This window comes from Rhinolophus ferrumequinum, chromosome X, assembly GCF_004115265.2.
Source record: "Rhinolophus ferrumequinum isolate MPI-CBG mRhiFer1 chromosome X, mRhiFer1_v1.p, whole genome shotgun sequence".
NCBI classification, from domain to species: Eukaryota; Metazoa; Chordata; class Mammalia; order Chiroptera; family Rhinolophidae; genus Rhinolophus; species Rhinolophus ferrumequinum.
The window spans coordinates 1,833,995-1,856,389 of NC_046284.1; the positions used below are offsets into that span (position 1 = coordinate 1,833,995).

Sequence of the window (22,395 nt, forward strand, 5' to 3'; positions counted from 1 at the left end):
GCGTGGTGCACCTGTCCAGTTTGTGTAGCCCCACCCCCACCCCAAGCCCCTCTGAGTGTGTTAAGCAGCCATGCCTCTCCCCATGTAACTCCTCGGAGCATTGGTCAGAATACAAGAGGGCAGGAGAAAGCTGCAGTCATGTTTGCCTTTGCCCTGGCGGCGAGTTCCCTTCCTTGAGCGCACGACTCTTACATTTGCTAAGTCCCACACTTTGTGGACCTCCAAGAGGCAGTTTATTTAATTTTTGATAAGTTGGGTATGGATTGCCACTCCTGGCTTGACCGGCACACTTGACCCTTCCCAGTAATATAGTGTAACGATGACCTGGATGTCATCCTTAAGTTGTCAAAGTCAACCTGTGCCCCCCACACATGGGCTGGGGCTGGCCCTCTTCCAGCCCCAGCTGGAACAGCGGAAGAAGACTCCACTGCAGTGAACCAGCTGGCTCTCCTGGAGCCTCAGGTCTCGGGCCCCCAGCCTGAAGGCCAGGGGGCTCAGAATGGCCGTGCGCAGTTCCCAGTGGCTCTGCAGCAACAGTTTTGAGTTCTCTCTACTGTAAAGTGGGAGTGAGCAACAGTTACCCTGGGTAACTGCCAAGGTGGGTCGTGTGAAAACAAGCAGTTCCAGCAGCAGAGCAGAGAGAAAAGGACGCTTCCTTTTACTGGTTTCTCCTCTTCCTGGAACCGTACCAGCCTTTCACCACCTGTTTGATGGTGACACTTCCTAATGGAGGGCAGTTTTCATCCCAGAAACGTGACTCTCAGGGAAGGTCTCAGCCTAGGATACGGCTCTGTGCATGATGAGGGCCACACACCATGGCAAAAAGGGTAGGCAGTGTCACCCCGTCCACCCTGAAGCGTGTTCCAAACCCCGCACGCATGTGGGATGGGTGGGAGGAGGAGAATCTGGTTCATGGCTTCTTCCTCTGGTGGGACGGCCCCTCCCCCATCCCAATGGTCTATCTGCCACGGAGAGAAGCTGCCCAGAAGCTGTGTGAACTAGCTCGAGGTCAGCTGCCTCGAGAAGAGACTAAGGGCTCAAACTGTAATACGGTGCCCATGTGGACAAGGGAAGAGAGGACAGCAATCCAAATCAAACTGAGAAGTTTAGGGGGTGCAAGGGAAGTAGGGAGACGAAGCGATCAGGACGAAGGCTCTCAGCTCCCACCGGCCCGCCCTTCCCACACATGCAGAAGTCACAGGCACCCTTTGCAAAGAAGCTCTGTGTATTGGGTGCAACAGCTCCGGGGTCTCTATATAAATAATATACAAAACCCAACAGCTCCATGTCGGACATTAACAAAAATACGAAAGACTCATTCAAAATGGAGCCTGAAGAAAGAGCCCCAACCAGTCCTGGTGCTACCCCGGGAAGGGGACTGGGAATTCGGAGGACTGGGTGGGGCCAAATCCAGTGCACAAGCCGCTTCTCCAGGTGGCTCAGTAGCGTCCAAATATGTTGGTGCTGGGCTGTGGCTGGGTATCTGTGAAAAACCAGAGAGGATTAGGGGTAGGAAGCCAAGCATGTGGAGAGCCATTCTGGTGCCAGGGGAAGGGATGGAGTGCAAGGCTTCCCCCCACAACCTGGGCCGGAAGCCATCTCCTCGGCCACTGGCCACCCCATTCATTCCGTGGGGCTGTGCTGGGCAGGGAGGCAGGCTTACTGGAGAGCTGTTGTTGCAGCTGCCGGACCAAAGCTGCTGTCTGTTGCTGTTGCTGTGTCTGCTGAAGTCCCTGGCGCTGGAACTGTGGTGGAGATGGCAAGTGGGACACTGAACTGGAACCTTCCTTCTACTTGGAACCTTCCTCTTCCTGGTGCATCCTCATGTCCTGACCCTTTTTCCGCGTGCCGTGCCTTGCCTCCCCCTCCACCCCATGTACGCTGTCCCCGAGCCTGCAGGTACCTGGGGCTGGGACTGGGGCTGGGGCTGGGGCTGTGGCTGGGGTGGGGCCGCCTGCTGCTGCTGCTGCTGCTGCTGCTGCTGCTGCTGCTGCTGCTGTTGCTGCTGCTGGTGTTGTTGCTGCTGCTGCTGCTGCTGCTGCTGCTGCTGCTGCTGTTGTTGTTGTTGCTGCTGTTGCTGCTGCTGCTGCTGCTGTTGCTGCTGCTGCGAGAACACACCAGATACTTGAAGGGAAGCAAAGCAGCTGAGCGCAGGGGTGGCCAGGCGGAGGCATGATGGCGGGGAAGCAACAGCAGGGAGAAAAGCGCACGCCCAGGAACCCAATATCCAGGACCCCAGACAAGCCCCAACTCTGTCCCAGCAAGACCCCCAGAAACCAGGCGGAGTGGCTTCCTAGCCTCAGCACGTGCCAATGCGTGCCAACCAGTGCCACAGTCAGTCTGGACGACAGCGTGGAGGAAGCGGGGCAGCTCCGGGGCTCCCCAGGCCTTACCCGCAGGAGCTGCTGCTGCTGCTGCTGCCGGATGTGGTACTGTTGTTGTGACTGCGGCTGAGGCTGTGGCTGCGGCTGCTGCTCAGTCACGATGGAGGCTGAGCGCACGGCAGCCTGCACGCCCTGGGCCCCCAGCGGGGTGAGGGCGCCCATCATGGGTGTTTGCTGCAGGCTCTGCTGCGAAAACCTGCAAAGACACAAGACACCGGGAAAGGCGGGCATGTCCAGGATTCTACCCTGAAGGATACTTCGGCACTTCATTTCACTCATGCCCTGTCACCAACCGCGAGTGCCCTTTGGGGTTCTGACAGCTTTGTAGGTGGGCGGATGAGGGGTGAACACAATACCCCATCTTGGCGTCTCCTAACCTTCACAGTTAGGAATTATTCAATCTGGTATAGTTATTTTTCTCTTATGAAAACACAAACCAGTCTCAGTACAAGACAGGCATTTGGGAAACACTCACTGAGGTTTCTGTTGGTGGTGGTGACCCCGATCACATTTCAGGGGCTTCAAGACAATGGATTCCTACTGCTCCTTCCGCCTTCCTTACCCCAGTGTGCACACCACCGGCCCCATCTCAAGTCCTCTCGCACCTTCCCTATGCATGCTCTCCACGCATTCCACACCAATCCCTCCACACGCCCAACTCCCCATGTCACTTTCCAGATCAAAAGAGCCCTTCCTCGGACTGTGTCACTTGTGACCTGAGCACCCACGGCCCTCTCCACCCTGCCCAGCACTGGCCTACCCCCACTACCTCCCTCACACAGGTCTTACGTCCATTCAAGCTCTTCTCCTACTGGTCCTCCCGGCCATCCTGCTCCTTTGGATCCCCACGTCTGTTCATGCTATGTCTTCTACCTGCAAGCCCCTTCCTTCTCCTCCTGTCCACAAACCCAAACTGGAGCGATCCCTGCAAGGCCAGCACCAGTCTGACCTCCTTCGTGACACTTTCTCTGCTGACTACGCCCACCATGACAGCTGCCACACCTTTTCTGGATCCGCATCCGACTTCACAGCACACAACTGCACACCTGGTTACTCCGTCCTCACAGTGTTCTCTGTGTCCTTGTGTGTAAGTCTCATCTCCCCCGCTAACCATTCTTTGTGCTGAGGGACTTGGGAGTTTTTGTAGTGTCTTTCCTCATGCCCCGCCCAGCATCACGCTGGCCACACTTCTAAGGAAAGGACTTTGCCTAAGGAAAGCCCCCCCCGCCAGGGTCCTACACCCTAAGCTGGGGAGCCTCAAACCACAATCAAAAGGTCTCAGCTAAGGTTCGACTGCCACTCTGCACAGCGGGAGGGTGTGTTCTTGAGCCCAGTCCGCTGGTGGGCTGCTCTAATGCCGGCTTGATGACTCCTGATTGTGCGGTGCATCTAGGCACCCCAGATTTCCCCTTATCATAGTCCTACGAATGACTCCCCCTCTCTAGGCCTCGAAGAAATGCTGGGGAAGTAGGTGTGAGACTACTGGTCACCAGGGTCCCTTCCGGCTCTGGCCTTTTGTGGCAATAAGCAACATGGCTAGCTAAGTGTTCTGGACGTCTCCAGAAGGTCTGACTTGTCCCATCACCTCCCGACAGGCTTTCCCCAGTCACACGCTCCTTCGTACGTCAGTGTGTTCACGACCCCCCACTCCCTAGGGTACCTCTGAGTGGAGCTCAGCCCGTGTCCGTAGCTTGGGGCCTGCTGGTGCACATAGCCACTGGGCCGTTGTTGCAGGTGGCGAGTGGGATCTACAAGAGTAGGATTGGTAGAAGGGTGGGTGCTCTGGTAAGGCTGGCTGGAGTAGCTGGGGGGCACCATGGTACCTGCGGGGCCTGTGTGTTGCTGCAATCCCACATGAGAAACATAAGGAGTATAGCCCTGGACGGGAGGACGAGAGAGGGTGTCAGGGCCAAGGGCGTGTAGAGCAACTCACGCCGAGCTCCCCAATCCTCACTATGTCAGGCCCTTACCTGGGAGGTCTGCAAACCATAGGTAGAGGTGGGAGTCATCTGGTGGACAGATGGCTGGCCCAACATCCCCTGATTCTGCTAAAGGGGGAAAGGAGACCAACTCAGACTGAGGCAACACTTTCCACCGTCTTGTTCCCTGTGTCTCCCACTCTACACGTCCTGTGAAGATCCCGAATGTCCCCCAAATGCCCCTCTCCCGGAGGGCCCTCCCTACGGCCCCTCTCACTATCTTTGCCTGAAGCTGCTGGCGAAGGCGCTGTCCTTGGGGCACCGCAGGCTGCTGCTGTCGGTACACGGAGGTCTTGTACGGCGACGGTTCCAGTCCCATGACGCCTGTCACGGCTGTGGGCAGCACCCCAGGGTATGGTGGCCGGGCCGGCAGCTTCTGCATCGGTAAGCGCACGGGGCGGTATGGGTCCACGCGAGGGCCACCTGGAAAGGGGAGCAGGCTGAGCTCTCCAGGCTCCTCGGGCCTCCAGGCGGCAGGGGCATGCAGCTAAGTCCCTCCTTCCTGGCCGGGCACTCACCTGCAGGTAGTGGCTGGTTCTGGGTATACAGGCCTATAGAGCCCTGCCTGTAGCTAATGTGTGGGATGGAGCCAGGGTTCGTGTGGTGCAGGAGGTCCGGAGGTACCGTCACACCATAAGGACCACTCCGCCCCGGGCCCATTCCATAGTCCTGTGTGAAGGCAGAGGGGGAACAGGCGGAGGCTGGGCCGAGGCGGGCTGGCAGGCCCAACAGGGGCTGGATGCTGAATGTGTATAATGTCAAGGGCAGCCTGCCCAACACGCCCCCTGCCCCCAAGCCAGAACCTGGGCAGAACCATCGAGACACAGAGGCTGTGGAAGCAGCAGCCTGCGGCGGCACAAACCTCCGTCTTGGCGGCGGGCTGGCTGCGTTTCTTGCCCTTGGTGGACTTCTTCTTGCGCTCCTCAGTGCTGGCTGGGGCGGCCCCAGCTTTGTCAGCTTTCGGGGGCTCTGGGGCCTTTTTCTCAGGCTCCAGCAGGGTGGGAGCAGGGGGCTCCTCATCTTCCGGTGGCAGTGGCAGCGGCTCCAGGTAATAGGCCCGTGGCCGGGGCCTCAGGTGCGTGTGGTAAAGCAGCAGGCGCTGCTGTTCCTCACCCCGGGCCACTCGCCGGTCCACCCGGACTGTCCCAAACCAGCCCCAGGACAGAGGTGCCGATGGCTTCAAGCCCTCAAAAAGATCCCAGGGAGAGATCTTCTGTTTGGTGGAAACCTGCAGACCCTGCTCCGGGAGAAGAAGACAGACCTTGAGGATGTGGATGGAGGAAGGGGAATGTCCCACTGGCAACCAAGGCAAGTCAAGGGCAGGTTCAGGGGACAGGGCGAGGGGAAGATAGATGAACATGGACACACACATGTGCACACAGCAGAGACAGAGCGATGGGCGGGGGAGCAGACAGACAGAAACGGAGACTAAAGACACGCAGAGAAAGAGGAAAATAGATGGGTGGAGAGATACAGAGAGGTAGAGTGAGAGGCAGGCAGATGGAGACACAGACAAGTGGACAGACAGACACAGGAGGGCCAGGAAAATGAAGATAGTGTACTGTGCATGGGTTGACTCTGGATTGTAAATCTTGCACCCTCTTTTCCTCTCCCTCTCTACTGCACACAACACGGTTACTGAACAAATAATGCCACTGACAGACAGGGGAGGACACAACTGTGCAGAGGTGGGAGTGTGGGAAGAAATGCAGGGGCGGAGATAAGGGCGGTCATGAAAGCGGGGCGGGGGGGTGCAGGACAGGAGGCAGGTGGGGCAGAGGACAGAGGACGGTGGGGTGCTGAGAAATGGGCAGCATGTTAAAAGGCGGACAGGATTGCTGAGTGGCGGTAGGGGTGAAGGGACGGACCAAGGAAAGACGGTTAGACTCCCAAGATAGGGGCGGGGGAAGAATGTAAGGAAAGTTAAGTGATGAGCTGAGCACCTCACAGGCAGCTGTCACTGCACAGCCCAATGGACACCCTAGCCTGACGATCCTTTCTATTATGCCGTGTTTACACGAAAAGAAGACCTAACTAGAAAATAAGCCCTAGCATGATTTTTCAGGATGACATCCCCTGAATATAAGCCCTAATGCGTCTTTTGGAGCAAAAATTAATGTAAGACCCGGTCTTATTTTTGGGGAAACACAGTAGATACAAGGTGGATGGAGGAAAGGCGCTTGTCCAAAGGGGGTACAGCTGTGGAAGGGGGTCAGGGTGGGAGGCAGGGCCGGGGTGGAAAGACAATGGAACGTGCCTCCTTCTTGAAGATGGAATCAAAGCCAGCAATTTTGTTGCCCTTCGTGTCAATAAGGGAGCCCTGGGGCTCACAGGTGATGACATCTCGGGTCTGCTTGGGCAGCGGCAGCAGCTGGCGAACCTTTTCCAGACTGTCTGACTGGCGCTCCCCCAACTCCTTCTGCAGGCACAAGGACAGGGGGCAAGAGTTCAGGGCTACAGAACCAGAGGCACGGGAAGTCTGGGGACAGCACGGAACATGGCTGTGCAAATAACGAAGGCAAAACAAAGGCAAAAGGCAAGGCTGGGGGCTGTGGCCAGAGCAAAGGCCCTGAGGCGGGCCGGCCACTGGAAGGTCAGGGGACGTGGCGCGAAGCACAGTCCGTCTCCCCAGCATCGCCCTTGCCTCATCCGCTCACCCGCAGCTTCTTCACCAGGTTCATGTAGGCACGTTTGTTCTCCTCCATGCTGCCCTGGGAGATGCTGGACATGTCGGCGGCCAGGGTCCCATTGATGAGCACGCTCAGCATGTCCAGTACAGTAGTGAAGAGCTCGCTATGACAGGAAGCCAGGGAGAAAACCAGGGTAGGCAGAGGTGAGGACGCAGGCCTTGGGCTGGACACAAGCAGAAAGCATGCTGAGGGCATCGGGATCGGGACGGGAAGCCAGGGCCTCTGCAGGCACCTGCTGGGGGCAGGGGGTCAGCACGGGCACCGAGGCGGAGGGAGGGGACGCTTTACTTGTTGGACTGCATGTCCACAGTGCCGCTGATGATAATCTCCAGGAGAAGCACCGCCCACTCCGTGGTCTGCTGTGTGCTGCGCTGCACCGTGTCAAACATGCCCCCCACCTGCCAGGCCAGCACAGCTCCGTCAGCCGGCTCAGGGCGAAGCCCAGTGCTGAAGGGCGCGGCTGGGGTGCACTTGGGACGCCCGAGGTCAATGCACCAGGGGTGCCCGGGATTCACTACATAGTCTTGGGCCAGTGACTGAACAACTGACATCTCTGGGCCTCAGTCCCTTACTTATAAAATCATGGGAGTTGCAGTCCATTCAACATTGCAAAACAGGGATCTAGGTCTTCTCGGGCCCAGCCAGAATGTGGGAGGACGGGGGCAGAGACCCTGCCGGGGTCCAGTCTCCTCAACCACTTTCGGGCCCCGTGTCCTCTCGGAAAGCTGGACCCTCCATCCTCACCCGACCCCTTCCTCCTCCTCACCAGGTTGAGCCGCAGTTTGAGGGCCTCATGCATGAGCTGCTTAGGTTTGCAATCATCTAAGTACTGGTCATCTCGCCAATTATTCACAATCTAAGACAGAAACAAGTATCGCACAGCTCAGGGACGTCCTCGTTTCCATTCCAAGGTGCCCCGTGGCTGCCCGACTGCATCCTGTCTGCCCTCCTGCCCAGCTCCATAGCCCAGAGGCCTGTACCTGGTGCACCTGGCTGTAGAGGGACGTAAGGAGTCCCTCACGCTGCTCATCCTGCCCTTTCAGACACGTCAGCACCAGGGACAAGAAAGGCTGCTGGCTCAACAGGGACATGCTGGACACGGGAGGGACAGAAAAACACAACAATGGGACCATGGGCTGCAGACCAGGCAGCTTCCAACTCACTGCCCAAGCCCCAGGTTCCGCTCTGTAAGATCCAGCCCCCTGCTCAACCGTGCTCACTTTTACCCTCCGACTTTCCACCTTTCCATGGGTTTTATCCTCCCCTCCGTGCCTCAAGCGTTCCGGGCTGGGCCCACTTCCTCTCCTTTCCACTCCTCGATCCCACCCCGACAGGGGCTTTACCTCTTCTGCTTCTGTCGATCACGTTCTTTGCGGGAAGAGGAGCCCAGGTGCTGGCCCTTCTCCAATTCTTCCCCAGCAGCCTTCAGCACGTGCCCCTGGACTGAGGTGGGCAGCTTAGCAATGAGAGGGGCCACCAGCCAGACACCAGAGCGCTCTAGAGAGCTGGAGGACAGACAGAGTCCACCGGGTTACAGAGCAGCCAGGCACAGTTAGGACAATCCATCCTCCCCGATCGTCACGGCCATGCCCGACACCCATCTCCAGGCGGCCAGCAGAGAAACTCACAAGGGCCTGGGTCCTAACACGTGTCTACCCAACCTGAGCACGGGCTTGGTCTTGCTGCTGCTGGCCATGTTGCTTGCAGTGTTTCCGGAAGAGGACCCTGTCTCTGCTGACTGTTGGAAAACCTCAATTGTGGCTTTGGCAATGTTCTCTAAGAGGGAATTCATCTCCTGGGAAGGAGGAAAGGCACAGGGATGCTAAATGGGTAGCTGGAGGTGACGGAAAACAGATGGTAGGGGAGACGGGAGATGAGGGCATGGGAAGGCACCCATGGAGGTTGATGGGAGGGTCGGGACACCACTGTGTTAGGGGTCGTGCGCCCCAGCACCTCCGTACTTCTCCAATTCCCCACTGTCTTCTCCTTGACAAACCTCCTTGCGGTTGTGGCCATAGAAACAGCCTCCACCACCACTATCGCCGCCAACCTTCCTCACAGCTGAGAGCCCCAACACTCCCAACCCAGTTCCCTTATCATCGGCTCCACACATCTGCCCTCTTCCCATGCTCTCTTATCTCAAGAAGCCCAGGTAGGAACAAGGCTCTTCTATGGTGGCCCACCTCCGACACACGGAGCAGGCACCACTCACATTGTTGGGGGTCTGCTTGATCATGAGCTGCAGCTCCAAGGAAGACTGGCGCATAGTCCACTGGTCCAAGTTCTGTGAGAGACCCCCATCCCCAAGCTAGTCATCATCGTGTCATCCTGAGGCCAGTTCCTGATCTCTCTCAGCCTCAAATCCCATACTGAAAGGGACCCCTCTGGCCCCAGCTTTAGGAAAGACTACACCTGAATAATCCCAAATGGTTGACAAATCGATCCTATTTTAAAAGCAGTTCAGGAACCATTTCACGTGTCCTCAGCCTACTGTTGCAGGGCCTCACATTCCTCAGCATGAGGAAGTGTCGTTTAACACTTGAGCTAAATCATTGATGTTCAAGTTGAAGCCTGCATCTCCTACTTCACACCAGCTGCTGAAAGTCCTCTGCAGACCCCAAGGCTACTGTTAGCTAATCTCTCTTTGGCATTATCTCCTCTGGGCTGAAGAGACCTCATTCCTTTAGCTTCTCCTTCAATGGCTTTCTTTGTTCACCCTTTACTCAACTGTCTGCAGCAGTGAGGTGGAGCAGAAAGGGCACGGGTACACCTGGGTTCACATACTGACTCTCAATTTCCTAGCGGCGTGACCGGGCAAGTTCTCTAACGTCATAGCCTCAGTTTCCTCACTGGTCAAACAGGGATCCTCATAACTACTTCACAGGATCAGAAAGATTAAATGAGAACGTGTACAGAGTACTGAGCACAGTACCCAGCACGAAGCAGACGCTCTGTATGCAGTAGATGCTCAGTACCCATTACTGAGCCATGACCCAAATGCCCGAAACGAGGCCTCCCACTGATAAGCAACAGTCCTACCCCACCCAGACGGCTGTGCTGTCACCTGGCAGTTTATCCTGGAGTCCAGACGGCTTGGCCTTGACTTCCAAACCACTGCTGGAGCCGTTTCTCTCACCACCTCTCGCCCACATCCTTGTTCAGCTTCCTACTAACTCCCTCTGTGTTTCCCTCAAGGTTCCATGGTTTCACCCCAGGCTCAGGCCCCATGGTCCCCTCCACAGCCCCCGTCACCTTGGCCCACCTGGAGAATCCGCTTAATGCGCTGCCGCTGGGGGTTGTCGCCATCCTCACTGTCCAGCAGTCGATGTGGGTAGCAGATGAGCTGCATGAGGCGCTGGGCCTGGGCACTACTCAGCACGGGGTCTTGGAGGTCATTGCTGTCCTCACACAGCGATTTAAGGCAACGTTCTCCTACCCATTCCTGAGGAAGCTAGTCGTCAGGGCACTGGGGCAGCCAGCAGGGGCGGGGGCGGGTCAGGAATGGGGGCGATGGGCTAGGGCTTGCCGAGGGACGTGATGTATGGTAGGGAGGTGGCGTGCTCATGGCTGGAAACAGGACTATATTATAGAGAGGCATTCAGGAGGGGTGGGGGAAGGTGACACTGACCTGTTGGCAGATGCTGCGCAGCACGTACTTGGCATACACATCCAGACTGGCTGTCTCCACAGAGATGGTGCGGCCACCCTGCCTCCGACCGCCACTGCCACCTCCTCCCTCCTCCTCTGGAAGTTCTTCTGACCCTCCTGTCACAGTGAAGCCTGAGCCCTTGAGCTCCGCATCCCCTGTGGCCCACGGGCGGGAGATAGGGAGGGCAGAGTGAGATCTGAATGCTGTGGGGAGACCCAGCCCAGACCCACAGGGCAGCAGCTCCCCAAATCCTGCCCTATGGGACAGAAATATACTTCCCTCCCCGCTCTCCTCCCCAAAGGTCAGGGAGACCACCTTCGGGAGAGAGAGACTGTCCTTTGTAGTTTCGCTGGCGCTCCACCCTAGACACACTTCTGGCCCCACTCCCTTCCTACCCCCATACCAAGTACAAACACAGCCTTGAGAACAGCAAACACGGCTCCATCCACGATGCGGTTCTGGGACGCAGCCAGCAGGTGGCGGTCACAGGAGGAGCGGATTCCTACCGTAGGCTTGTCTGGGGAGGGAGCTGAAGTCAGGGGAAAGCAGTAGGGAACTGGTGTGTGTGTGTGGGGGGGGGGGCGGGTAGCCACTCTTTCTACCGCTGGCTGGCTCCAAAAGGGTCACTTACTTCCATCCGACTGGCAAGGATTGAGTTGAGGTGTCTTGAAAAGGTGGAGGAGGATGCGGCAGGTAAGCCGGGCTCCTGGCTCAGAGTCCTGTTCGCTGCAAGCTGAAAAAAGGAAGACAGAGCAGATCAGACAGGATGAAGGATGAAGGCGGGCTGCATATGGGTTTGGGGGGGCGGATGCTAACAGGGGAGCCGAACTCAGGCAAAAGGAGCAAAGGCAAGATAATGTCAGAGGAGGGGTGGAACTGCCAACTGTTTGGCTGTACGAGGGTAGCTCCTTGTAGCATCACAAGCTGACGGCAGGGAGCCCCACACTGAACACGGGGAGTGTGGCCATCGAATGTGCAGTGAAATTTGGGGTCTGGGAATGCTAGGGCTTCTGGGTTGCCAGGTCACCAGCATTAAGGAGTGAAGGGATGGCAGCACAGCGAATCAGATCCTCCAGGAGCAAACACTGCCGAGCGATAAGGATGGCAACAAAAGTAGCCAGCGAGTCGTGAAAAGACAGGTCACTGACCTGGAGGAAAAGCAGACAGACATGGCGACTGAGTGTGGACAGAGGGCGCCTGCTCCAGTCCCCATAATTCTGCCCCTGCCCAGCCTGCCCTGGGAACTGGCCCATGCGTCCCAGCAGGAGCCTGCCCCGTCTCACATCGACATTGCACAGGAGGTCGTTGAAGCCACAGGTGCCGTTGTTAGATGAGCAGCACAAGGCCTTAAGGACGCCCAGCCATTCTGCGCTCAGGGACTTGCAGTAGCCGGTCAGCTCCGCACACAGGATTGCGATGTCATTCACCCTGGGGAAAAGTACAAGCGCCCTCAGGAAAACCCTTGTTCCGCAAAAGCACAGACTCGTTAATGACCAAGGCTGCAGTACCTCCCGGGCATCTCATCCCTCCCAATACGGGCCGGAGCGCGGTGCCCACTCCTCACTCAGTACGCCCCATACCTATCGGGATCATGGTGCCCCACACAGACGTGCATAAGGGCATTGCAGACAAAGCTGTAGCGGTTAGCAGGGTTCTCACTAAGACTCTTGCCTAGCCCCGTGTACGTGAACGTGTGAGCGGCAGGGTTTTCCAGAGTGTCAATCATGAACTCGGGCGCCCAGCGCATATTGGATTCTGACGGCTCCACGTTGCAGTAGATGGTGTTCTTCACCTTGGAGCAGAAGTCGCTGCAGGGTGGGGAAAGGAGATAGTAGTGTGGACGGGCTGGCGACATAGAGGGATACTCAGGAAGGGGGAGCAACGTGGGACCCTGGGACAAGGGAAATGGAGAAGGGACAAAGCAGACTGGGCAAGAAAGGAAGCCAGGGAGAAGAAGGTGCAGGGGCCTCTGGAGGCAGGGAGGGGGACTGTAGGCCCCCCAGGATGGGCTGGAGGCAAGGCCGAGGAAGAAGGCCCGTTCTCAGGGACCAAGGCCACGGCCCCAGACACGGCAGGCTGCCGAGTTGGGCGGCAATGGGAAAGACAGGACAAGGTTCCACTCTGTACCCGACCTCCCACCTCTCTTACCTGAACAGCTCCCCAAATTTGCTCTTTAAATGGCTACAGGAGGTGTACAGATCATAGAGATAAGCAAGGATACAGCGTTCCGCAGAGGACCCATCTGACCGGTTCATGCCATGCTTCACCACGCCACACAGCCTGTCAAAGAGGCAGGGTCAGGAAGGTCCGGAGGCAGAGTGCAGGGGCCGGGGCACAAAGATCCCTGGACACAGACCCAAGTCCCTCGGCCGGACCCACCCCTCTCCTCCTCTCCCGAATGGCACACACTTCCCCACGCCGAGAGCCCTGTGTGCTCTTTGCAGGCCACTTCTGCCCGCATTCACCAGAGTCCTGTGTGTTTGCTGACTTCGAAGCTCCACTTACCCCTCAAAGACCTGTGCCATCTGGTCCTGATTGAGGATGAGGCAGGCATGATAGTGTCGCAGGACAGCCACGATGCACAGGCACAGGCTGGTAGTGTAGCTGCCCACCAGGTCCGAGGATTTGAGAAGCAACTCAGCCTCGACGACACTCAGTTCATTCAGGAGCTAGCAGAGTAGGGGTGAGAAATGAGAAGAGGCCCCATACATGGTGTAGAAGCCCCTTCCTGCAGAAGAAACTGCCACGGCTGGGCCCAGCCCCAGCCTGCTGGTGCTGCCTCCGTTTGGAACGGCCCTGCTGCCATAGGCCACTGTCCTTCATTCTATCAAGGACAGCAGCCACATTAGCAACGCATGCAGTCAGTCTCCAGGATCCGATTCTAGGACCTCCACAGTGGGAGGACAGTCTGTGCCCCTGCTCTGAGCTCTTGAGCCTCCCCGGGGGCACGGGAGCCTCTGTTCTTGCCATCTTAGCTGATGCTCCCCCGCTCCACCCGCTCCACCCCCTCGAATAGCCTGCGCCTCTGGCTTCAGCCTCGGTCCTGTCCTTTGGACGTTACGCACCAAAACTTCCCCACCTCGGGCAGCCCAAGTTCCCCACCTGAATGGCAAAGTCGATGAGGCCACTGATGCTGAGCGAATATTCCATGAGGTCAAAGATGAACTGCACATGCTGCACGAGAGGCAAGTGGTATGACATGCCAAGGGCAAAGCTCGTGATCTGCTCCAGAACGTTCCGGGAGACCTGATAAGGGCAGTGGGAGTGAGATGGGAGTGCACACAGGTGGGGAGAGCAGGAAAGGATGATGGTGGAAGGAGATGAGACCAGGAGCCCTAGGGCAGGGAAAAGATGAGGAAAAGAAAACAGGACAGGTGGTCCGAGAGTGGGAAGGGGCTGGACGTGGGCCACACCTGAGCTGTGACCTGGTGTTGGTCATAGTGGGAAAGGTGCTGGAACTTAGCAAAGATATCTTCAGCAGTGGGGAAGGCTTCAGGCCGGTTGCGCCGCCGCTTCTGCCCATCCTCCCCACCTGAGGGGACAGTTGAAAGGGGCCAGTCAGGACAGGGAAGATAACTCGTTGACTGGGGGTGGGGAAGGGGTGTATGGAGAGAAGGCTATGGGTGGGTGGGGAAGGAAGGGGGACAGGAGGCAGGGAGTGAACGGAAAGGGAAGATGGGAAGGGAGGGCCAAGGAAGGGGTGGGCGAGGGATGAAGGGAAGGGGACAGTGAAGCGAAGGTTTCGAGGACCACAGGCTATGTGGACCTTGGAGGAATACGTACAGGGAGGGAGGGAAGGGCGAGGGAGGGCGGGCAGCACGGGGCTTACTGTGAGGTACCTAAGAATGTCAGGTCTCCAGGATTCAGAGGCACAATAGGAGCAAGCTGGTCTGCAGAGGGGGGGAACGAGGGGGGAAGTTTCAAAAGGACTAGAGCTCTCAGGGGACCCCAAGAGACAGGCTATCGGGACATGACTGGGAGTGCCCTATGCTGGTGAAGGGAAGACTGACTAGGGCACTCTTTGGGGGGAGATCTGCTTAAGGAGCCTCACACCCACCAGTTTCTGCTGTGCCCTTGCGGTTGAGAACCTTCAGGATATCCTTGGTGATTTTCTTGATGGCATGACGGGCATCATCTCGCTGCTTTCCCACCCCAAACAGTACGACCAAGCGCTGGTTGCACTCATGGCTGCACGACTCCTCCTGCACCCCAGCGGCACCGTCAGACTGGGCAGGACCTCTTTCCTCCTCTTCAAAGCATGCGCCATGCCCCTCAGCAGCCCAGTGCTCCGGCCCTGCCCCGCACGCCGAACCCTCTAGAACAGCTCCGACCCTCCGCATGATCCTTGACCAGAAACCTGGCCTCAAAACACAGGGTCGCCCAGTGGGGGGTGGGGGGGAGTACCTGGGGGATGGGAAAGTGTGTGGCATACTGCACATGGCGCGGCTGGTCGTAAAGGACCCCAAGAGTCCCTTCCAGCTTCTCCTTGGGCGGCGGCTTCATCTCCTTGTCAACGTCTACCTTCTCGGGGGACGGACTGCCCTTCCCCTCACAGGGCATAGTCGGGGAGAATAGCTAAGGAAGGCGAGAGGGCAGAAACTTCAGAGGAAGAAGACAGGATGAGGGTGCAGAGAAACTTCGCGGGGGGTGGGCCCCCGGAGACAGCTTCTTTCACACCAGGCTCCAACTTACTGAGAAGTCAGGCTTCTCCATGTCCTCGAAGAGTACACTGGAACTTGGGTCAATGTCCATAGACTCCGAGAGCCCTGGGTCCTGAGGGCATGGAACACAAGTGGACTTGCTTTAGCCCAGGCAGCTGCTCCCCACCCACCATCCAGAAATGTTCACGGGGAGCTGGAGAGAGACCATGCTGAGAAATGCACAGGACCTGGATCCGGGCTTTGACCCGTCATTTTACCACCACAGGCCTGTTTCTTTCAGCTTTAAAGTGGGGATAAGAGAATGTCACAGGGTAGTAGAGGATGAAATGGAAAGGAATGCCGTGCCAGTGCCTGGGAAACACGAAGCGTTGAGCACACACTACCCTCGCTAGGAGGGGACTGGCAGCAGGAGGATGGCAGCATGGTGGGAAACTATCGAGGGCCAGGAAAAGCTCACTCACCTCCAGCTTGCTACTGCTGCTGCCCTCGGCCTCCTTGCGCTCCGGGTCATCGGCAGGGTCATCAAAGGGAGAGGGAGGCCGGGGACCGGGGGCTCCAAAGGCAAGGTCCCCTCGGGAGATGAGGGTGCAAGTGTACATGTTGTGGGAGAAAACATCATGTCGGATGAGCTCACAGAAGAGCAGGACCAAGTTAAAGAACTCTACCCGCTCGCTCTCACTCCGGGGGTCCGCTGGAGGGGGAGGGAATGAAAAAAGCTGAGTTAGGAAAGCACAAAGACATGGGCAAGAAGAGAGAGGGACCTACTTAAGGCATGCTCCTCCTAGAGTACCCGAGGGGGGCAGGAAGAGGAGCCACTAACAACAAAGAAACCAAGCCAAAAACTGCTGGGGGACGAAGTGTGGCTGGTCCCCACCTCCTGCCCCCCACGCCATCTCATTAAACAATGCAGCATCTCTGCTCCTAAGTATATGTGACAGTGCTTCGATGGCACGTTCTGGGTTTTAGTCTTCTCTTTATTTCTCTATTCTGTTAAACTAGAAGATGACCGATGACTAGAATTATCAACAAAAGTCATTCTGCAGAGAGCCCAAGACGGAAATATATACCAGAAGGCCCTTAATTATGCTCTTTGATAACAGTGACGGGTAACTGAGTCTAGGCCGAGGTGAGCAGGGGGTGGCAGGGGTCCATACTCAGCATGGGAGCCTGTGTATCCAGAAACTGCAGGAGGACGTCCTGAAAAATGGGAGCACTGGGAGCAGAGAGGGAGCCAGAGGCGATGGAGCCTTTCTCATCGGCGGCTTCTGATTCTCCGCAACGCTGTGAGATGAGAGTACAAACTGCAGGATTGGTTTCTACCTGTTTCTTCGCTCCTTTCTCCGTGTGTAACACAGGAACCACCACCCCAAGCTTTCCACTCGCATCCTCCCTTGGACCTCCACGTTCTTTACCGCTTCCCCACTGAAGCCTTCATCGCGACTCTAGCTCCGACATCAATCCACTCCTTTCTGTTATACTTTTGCCTTTTGTCCTCAACTTCCCCTGTCGGCTCTCTACCACTTCTTGATTCTCACAACTTCTGGTCCCACCACCGGCTCGGTCCAGCTCCATGCCCAGCTGCCACTGCCCCACTGGCCAATCGCACTCTTCGCTTGCTCTCTGCCCCTAACCTCAGCCTCGATCTCTGCCTGTCTCTTCTCCAGCAGCTTGGCTACCACCATAGCACGGTGCCGACCAGAACGCTTGCAGCTGACAGCCCATTCACACAGCAGTGACACCACAGCATCATCATCTGACGAGATCTGGAGGCCCAAGAAGACAGGGGTGAGCAAGGAAGGGCTGCAGACAAAGAACCGAGTTCCCATTTCTTAAAGACTGGGACCTGCCTTCAAACACCCAACCCCAGTAAGATGGTCTTGAGACAGCCCCTGGTTTCCACGCCTGCCCCCCACACATATCGTCACTCTCACAGTGTTTGCCACTCCTTCAGATCCCCTCCTTGCTTACCTCATGCCCATCCTTGCTGGGCCCCAATCCAAAGATTCGGTTACAAAGGGAGTCAAGAGAGTTGCTGAAGTCAGAGCGCTCAAAACTATGGCTGTCCAGCACTTCCAGAGTGTGAAGGACCCGTCCAATGGTGAAGCCTAAGGAGCAAAAGTGGCAAAGGGGCCTGAAGTAGAAGCCCACTGCATCCGACGGTGAGGCCTGTGTCCTCACCACCCGTCCTTCCCGCAAATGTCCTTCTTATTACCCGTCCCCTGGCACCCACCTGCGGTAGCTTCCTGGCACTTATCAAAAGACCAGCGAACCTCGACTGCCTGTCCTCGGTCCTTGATCTGCTGCTCAATCTCCCGCAACTTTGCACGGACCTATGAGATGGGAAAGGAAGGTTGTAAGGACGTTCGTATACCAAGGCAGGCCAAAGGCCAGGGGCCCAGGCTAAAAGAACACTGCCAGACTCCGAGTCACTATTCCTGACAATGTCTAATGGAGCCTCGCCTGCCAATCTGGGGGTGGCATGCGATTAGCCTGACTTACCTGCTGAGTGAAGGCACTGTTGCCCTCTGGCATGGGCAGGTTGGAGGGGGCAATAGGCAGGTGGTCAAGTGGTGAGCCAGTCTTAATTCGGCTATCAGTCAGCGAATAGTGCCAAACCAGGGCACTAGGACAACACAGGAGGATGGTCTTCCAGACAGGAAACAGAAGTCAGACTCCAGTACCAGTGCAATCTCTCCAGAATTCCATCCACTATTACACCCAACCCTTCGAGTTCCCATCCAAACTTATGCTGTCTCTGGGGTGGCGTCATACTGTCTCTGGGTCCCTCCCAGCCCCCACTCTCCTAAAAGCCTTTGGGCCTACTATTTAGCCCTGAAAGAGAACTAAGGAACTGAAAAGGAAGTAACACCCCGCGAATGAGAAGCAGTGATCGATTCCCAAGGAAGTACTCGGTGCCGACTTCCCCCTCCAATTATGAATCACCCATTCTCCAGGACAGGCACCCAACTCCCATTGGGACACCTGTCAATGTGCCCTTGGGCCCACTCAGTGCCTACCTGAAGGATACAGCTGAGGCCAAACACCAGGGGCCGGTGCTGAGGGCACATAAGCAGGTCACTAAAGGGTGTGGGGGGTGCGCTGCTAGTTGGGGGCTGAGGAGCAGGGGTAGTGGGCAGTGTGCTTGTCGACTGAGCAGACATAACATGAGATGAGTGACTGCTCATGCCATCCAGTTGCAGGGCCAGTCTCCGGGTACAGAAGTAGGCAAGGCGGCGGGAGAGGTACGCAGACTGAACGAATTCCCCGGAGTACTGTGAAGAAAAGAAGCAAAGCCCCCAGTTCTACCCCAGGCACCCTGCTCTCACATCTTACCCAGCCTCAAACCTCTCCCCCAATCCCCCAACCCTCCCCCAGGTCCTAGGCCTTACTCGAAGCAGCAGAGGCAGCAGCAGCTTAAGCAACTCATCCTCTCCAGGTCGGATTTTCTCAAAACACTCAAGCACCCAGGTCAGGAACTCGTGCCTGTCCAGCATCCCATCCTGTGGGTACCAGGGGTTGGGAAGAGGATTGGTTTGGCCCAGGGACGCTTAGCGATGAGGCAGATAGAGTCAATGACAGGACGAAGAGAAGTACAACAGGGGCAAGGTGGCAGGCTGACCCCGTTCCCTACCGGCAGAGTGTGAGCTCAGGCTCAATCCAATGCCCCCGACGATAGGCCCCACTTCCTACCTGGAACATGAACATGGCCAGCTTCTCGTTGTAGTCCCACTGCCGGATCGCCAGCTCTACATCATGGGGCAAGGGCCCGATAGTAGAACCACAGCCCCCACTGCCCACAGGCCCTGGCCGGTAGTACTCAGCCATCTTTTGCAGCTGCTCCCACAAGTACTTGGTGACGATCTGAGTCCATTCTAAGGGAAAGATGGGGAAAGGGCTATTTTATACTGTCCCTCTGCTTAGAGCACCTTCTGTCCCCCATCCCACTCCCAATCACCATACAGTGGTTCCCCGTATCCATGGTTTTGCTTTCTGTGGTTTCGGTTACCCGAGGTCAACTGTGGTCCAAAACTATTAAATTTCCCCAACCATCGATATTGTCTGTTCCTGACATCCAGTCATCGACATTGTCATACCATAGCTCTGTGATCCAGGATCACCCAAAGCAGACGAGCCTCCCTCTCACGCATCACCAGAAGGTCAATAGTAGCCTAATGCTACATCCCAATGCGTACATCATTCACCTCACTCCATTTCATCATGTAGGCATCGTATCATGTCACATCACCACAAGAAGCGTGAGTACAGTACAGTATTTTGAAAGAGCGATACCACATTCAGAAAACTTTCATTATAGTATATTGTCAGAATTGTTCTATTTTATTATTGCTTACTATTGTCAATCTCTTACTGTGTCTAATTTACAAATTAAACTTTATCATAGGTACATACGTATAGAAAAAAACATAGTATATATAGGGTTTGGTAGTATTCGTGGTTTTAGGCATCCACTGGGGGTCTTGGAACACGTCGTCCTGGGATAAGGGGGGACTGCTATACTTCTAAATCCTATCCATCCTCTTAGGCTTTAGTTAAATGCCACCTGCCTAAAACCTCCCTAGGTGTCCCCAAAAGAAATGAATATTTCTGTCCACTGAAGTCTCAAAGAAGCTTCTGCCTCCTCTTTTGACAATTACTACTTCTGATATTTCACGATGTGATTCGTACGCATGCCGGGGCATCCCTATTAGACTGTAAGCATCCTAAGGGCACGGATTAGGGACCAGCCATCGTCACGGCCCAGTACACACATACAGTAGATGCTCAAGATACCAATGCTTACTGAGAGAATGCAACATACAAGCAGAAGCAAGGAATATAGATGAAGAAGGAAAATGATTCCAAGGGTCTATCACTCCTCGAGGCAATCAGTGGAGGGACCCCTGGTATTAGGAGTTACTCACCCGTGAAGGGGTCAACGACATGTCTCTTCTTAACCTTGGTCTCAGACATTGCTGCATAGTAGGCACAGGTCATCTTAATGAGCCAGGCGGCACGCATCACAGGTACTGTGTATTTGGCTAAGTACCCAAACACTTCTTCCTTCTTACTGAAAATGGGGACCTGGATATGGGCATCGCAAATTGTGAGACCTCTTTCATCCCCATGAGCTGGCACTCATGCAGTTTAATCTGAGAACAGGAGGGTACTTGGTACCCACGCTCCCCCTCCCCATACACACACACACTTGGCCTGAAAACAGGAAACAGTATCTCACCTTCTTGGCTAGTTGTGTGAGTGGCTTGGTGCCAGCCAGGTCAGTGAACCAGGTGTTAATGGCACTCTGGGATCGTGCAGTCACCAGCCAGAAGTTGTCCTTCTGGTTCACTTGGGGCTTCCTTCGACCAGTGTCAGGGAGGGTGTTACAACGTAACTTCTCTGCAATAATGCTGCTGAAGTTGGAACTGATCTGAGGGAAGAAAGAGTAGAGAGGTGGCCATGCCTCTGACGGGCCAATGCCAATGTGGCGGAAGTAGGTTATGAAGGAGAATCACTTAGGTCGGCCCATAAAGTCTTCCCAACCCAGGGCCTTCGCTCCTTCTCAGATTCTTCCAGCCTTTTCCTTCAGCCTGGCATGGTTTTCTCACCTTGGCAGGATTGAAATTGACGTTCTTGGCACTGCCATGTTCATCCCCAGAGACAGCAGGCTGGTTATTGAAACCTTGTTTCACATTCAAGGCCGTCAGTTCATCCTAAGGGAGGAAAACGACATTTTAGCGTTGTTTTTTTTCTTTTTTTCTTTGGGGGGATGGTGGTGGGAGAGGAGGGCAGGGGACGAAGGGGGAAGGAGGCAGGAGGATAGTGAGTAGCATATGTTGTTATTTAGAGCTCGGCCCCCCATGTCCATTTGGACCCCCCCTCACCCCCCGAGTCACTCGGATTCCCCATCAGCCAGGGCTCGCTCCTCTCATCACTCTTCCTTCGCAGGCTGGCAGCAGCCTCGGCTCACCAAGCTGCCTCAGACAACTTTCTGAGGGGTGTGTGTGTAGGGGGCGCCTCCAGCGGGCCCCTCCGTCGTCCCCTATTCACGCCCAGGATCCGCCCCCTTGCCCTCCAGGTCCCACTCTCTAGCACCCACTTTACTCTTCCCCCTTTCAGGACTTTCGCTCTCACCAGACCGCCCCGCCCCCCCACCCCTCGGCGCTTCCTCTGGTACTGACGGCTGGCCCCCGGCCCCGCCACAGCCCCGGTCTGTGAACGCACCTCCTTCTGTTTGGGATCTTGAGGGTACACATCGGGAGGCCCCAGCCGCGGCCGCTTCAGGGGCCGGTGTTCGTAGCTCAAGATCCCGAAGGCCGCCATCTTGCCCAGCCCGTAGCGCCGGAGGCACCAGCCCGGCCGGCTGGGGGGAGGGGGAGAGGGAGCCGCAAGGGGGGGCGGCGGTGGCGAGGACGGCGGCCGAGAGACAACAGGGGGCACGTTACAAAGTCCCGATCACTGCCGGAAACTACCGAGGGGGACCGAGGGACGCCGGGAACCGTCGGGCAGGACCAACCGCGGCGGGGCGGGGTCAGGCCGGCGTGGGGCGGGGCTCCGCGTCCGGGAGCGTTTCTCCCTGGAAGCCGGGGATCGATTTCACGCGGCCAGCAGCTCTGCGACGTCGCCCAGCCGCGCGCTGGGCGGGGATGCGAACCTGCCAGGCGGGAGGCAGCCTCACTGCCGGGCGCTGACTGGCTCTGGCTTCCCGGCGCCTGGCTCGGTCCTTGGCCTGGAATCGATGCTCCGTAGAATTGCATTGATTAGGAACTCTGCCTCTTACAAACCGCTGTCCGTCTCCTCGTTTCCTTATCGAATAAGTGGGTGTACCGATACTGCCTTCAAAGAAACGTTGTGAAGATTCGAACCTATGTAGGCATAAGAAAGCACCGTGGAAACCCCCGAAAGGCCAGATCTGATCCTTCAGTGTCTTTATGGCCTAGCACTGAGATTTGGAACCCTTTTTGATTCACAATCCCTTTGAGATGTTGATGGAAGCTATGGCCCTTTTCCCAGAAAAATGCACCTAGCGACGTA

The 22,395-nt window shown here is 56.5% G+C and overlaps 1 protein-coding gene across 4 annotated transcripts; it reads right to left on the reverse strand.

The window, feature by feature from the left end:
* Positions 1 to 307: 307 nt before the first annotated feature.
* MED12 (mediator complex subunit 12) lies at positions 308 to 21,891 on the reverse strand. 4 transcript variants are annotated; one of them, XM_033108632.1, is made up of 46 exons: positions 21,586 to 21,891; positions 20,970 to 21,074; positions 20,600 to 20,791; positions 20,286 to 20,445; positions 19,054 to 19,235; positions 18,753 to 18,863; positions 18,381 to 18,635; positions 17,863 to 18,009; positions 17,594 to 17,693; positions 17,332 to 17,468; positions 16,995 to 17,126; positions 16,518 to 16,644; positions 15,825 to 16,054; positions 15,395 to 15,475; positions 15,107 to 15,277; positions 14,760 to 14,904; positions 14,542 to 14,592; positions 14,116 to 14,234; positions 13,805 to 13,948; positions 13,208 to 13,371; positions 12,851 to 12,982; positions 12,283 to 12,510; positions 11,986 to 12,130; positions 11,730 to 11,850; positions 11,334 to 11,435; positions 11,106 to 11,219; positions 10,682 to 10,857; positions 10,316 to 10,495; positions 9,266 to 9,337; positions 8,715 to 8,848; positions 8,397 to 8,558; positions 8,034 to 8,145; positions 7,820 to 7,909; positions 7,342 to 7,451; positions 7,021 to 7,156; positions 6,621 to 6,782; positions 5,226 to 5,600; positions 4,882 to 5,032; positions 4,581 to 4,786; positions 4,355 to 4,432; positions 4,208 to 4,262; positions 4,045 to 4,132; positions 2,394 to 2,580; positions 1,904 to 2,104; positions 1,664 to 1,745; positions 308 to 1,483 (listed from the first exon to the last, which is right to left on the reverse strand). In XM_033108632.1, exons 1-46 carry the CDS (start codon positions 21,682 to 21,684, stop codon positions 1,440 to 1,442), a joined length of 6,495 nt encoding a protein of 2,164 aa, XP_032964523.1. In that variant the 5' UTR covers positions 21,685 to 21,891; the 3' UTR covers positions 308 to 1,439. The 4 variants fall into 4 exon arrangements, with proteins under 4 accessions (XP_032964523.1, XP_032964507.1, XP_032964512.1 ...); XM_033108616.1 differs by having other exon boundaries at positions 4,045 to 4,262; positions 4,355 to 4,429; XM_033108621.1 differs by having other exon boundaries at positions 309 to 1,483; positions 4,045 to 4,262; positions 4,590 to 4,786.
* Positions 21,892 to 22,395: the final 504 nt, after the last annotated feature.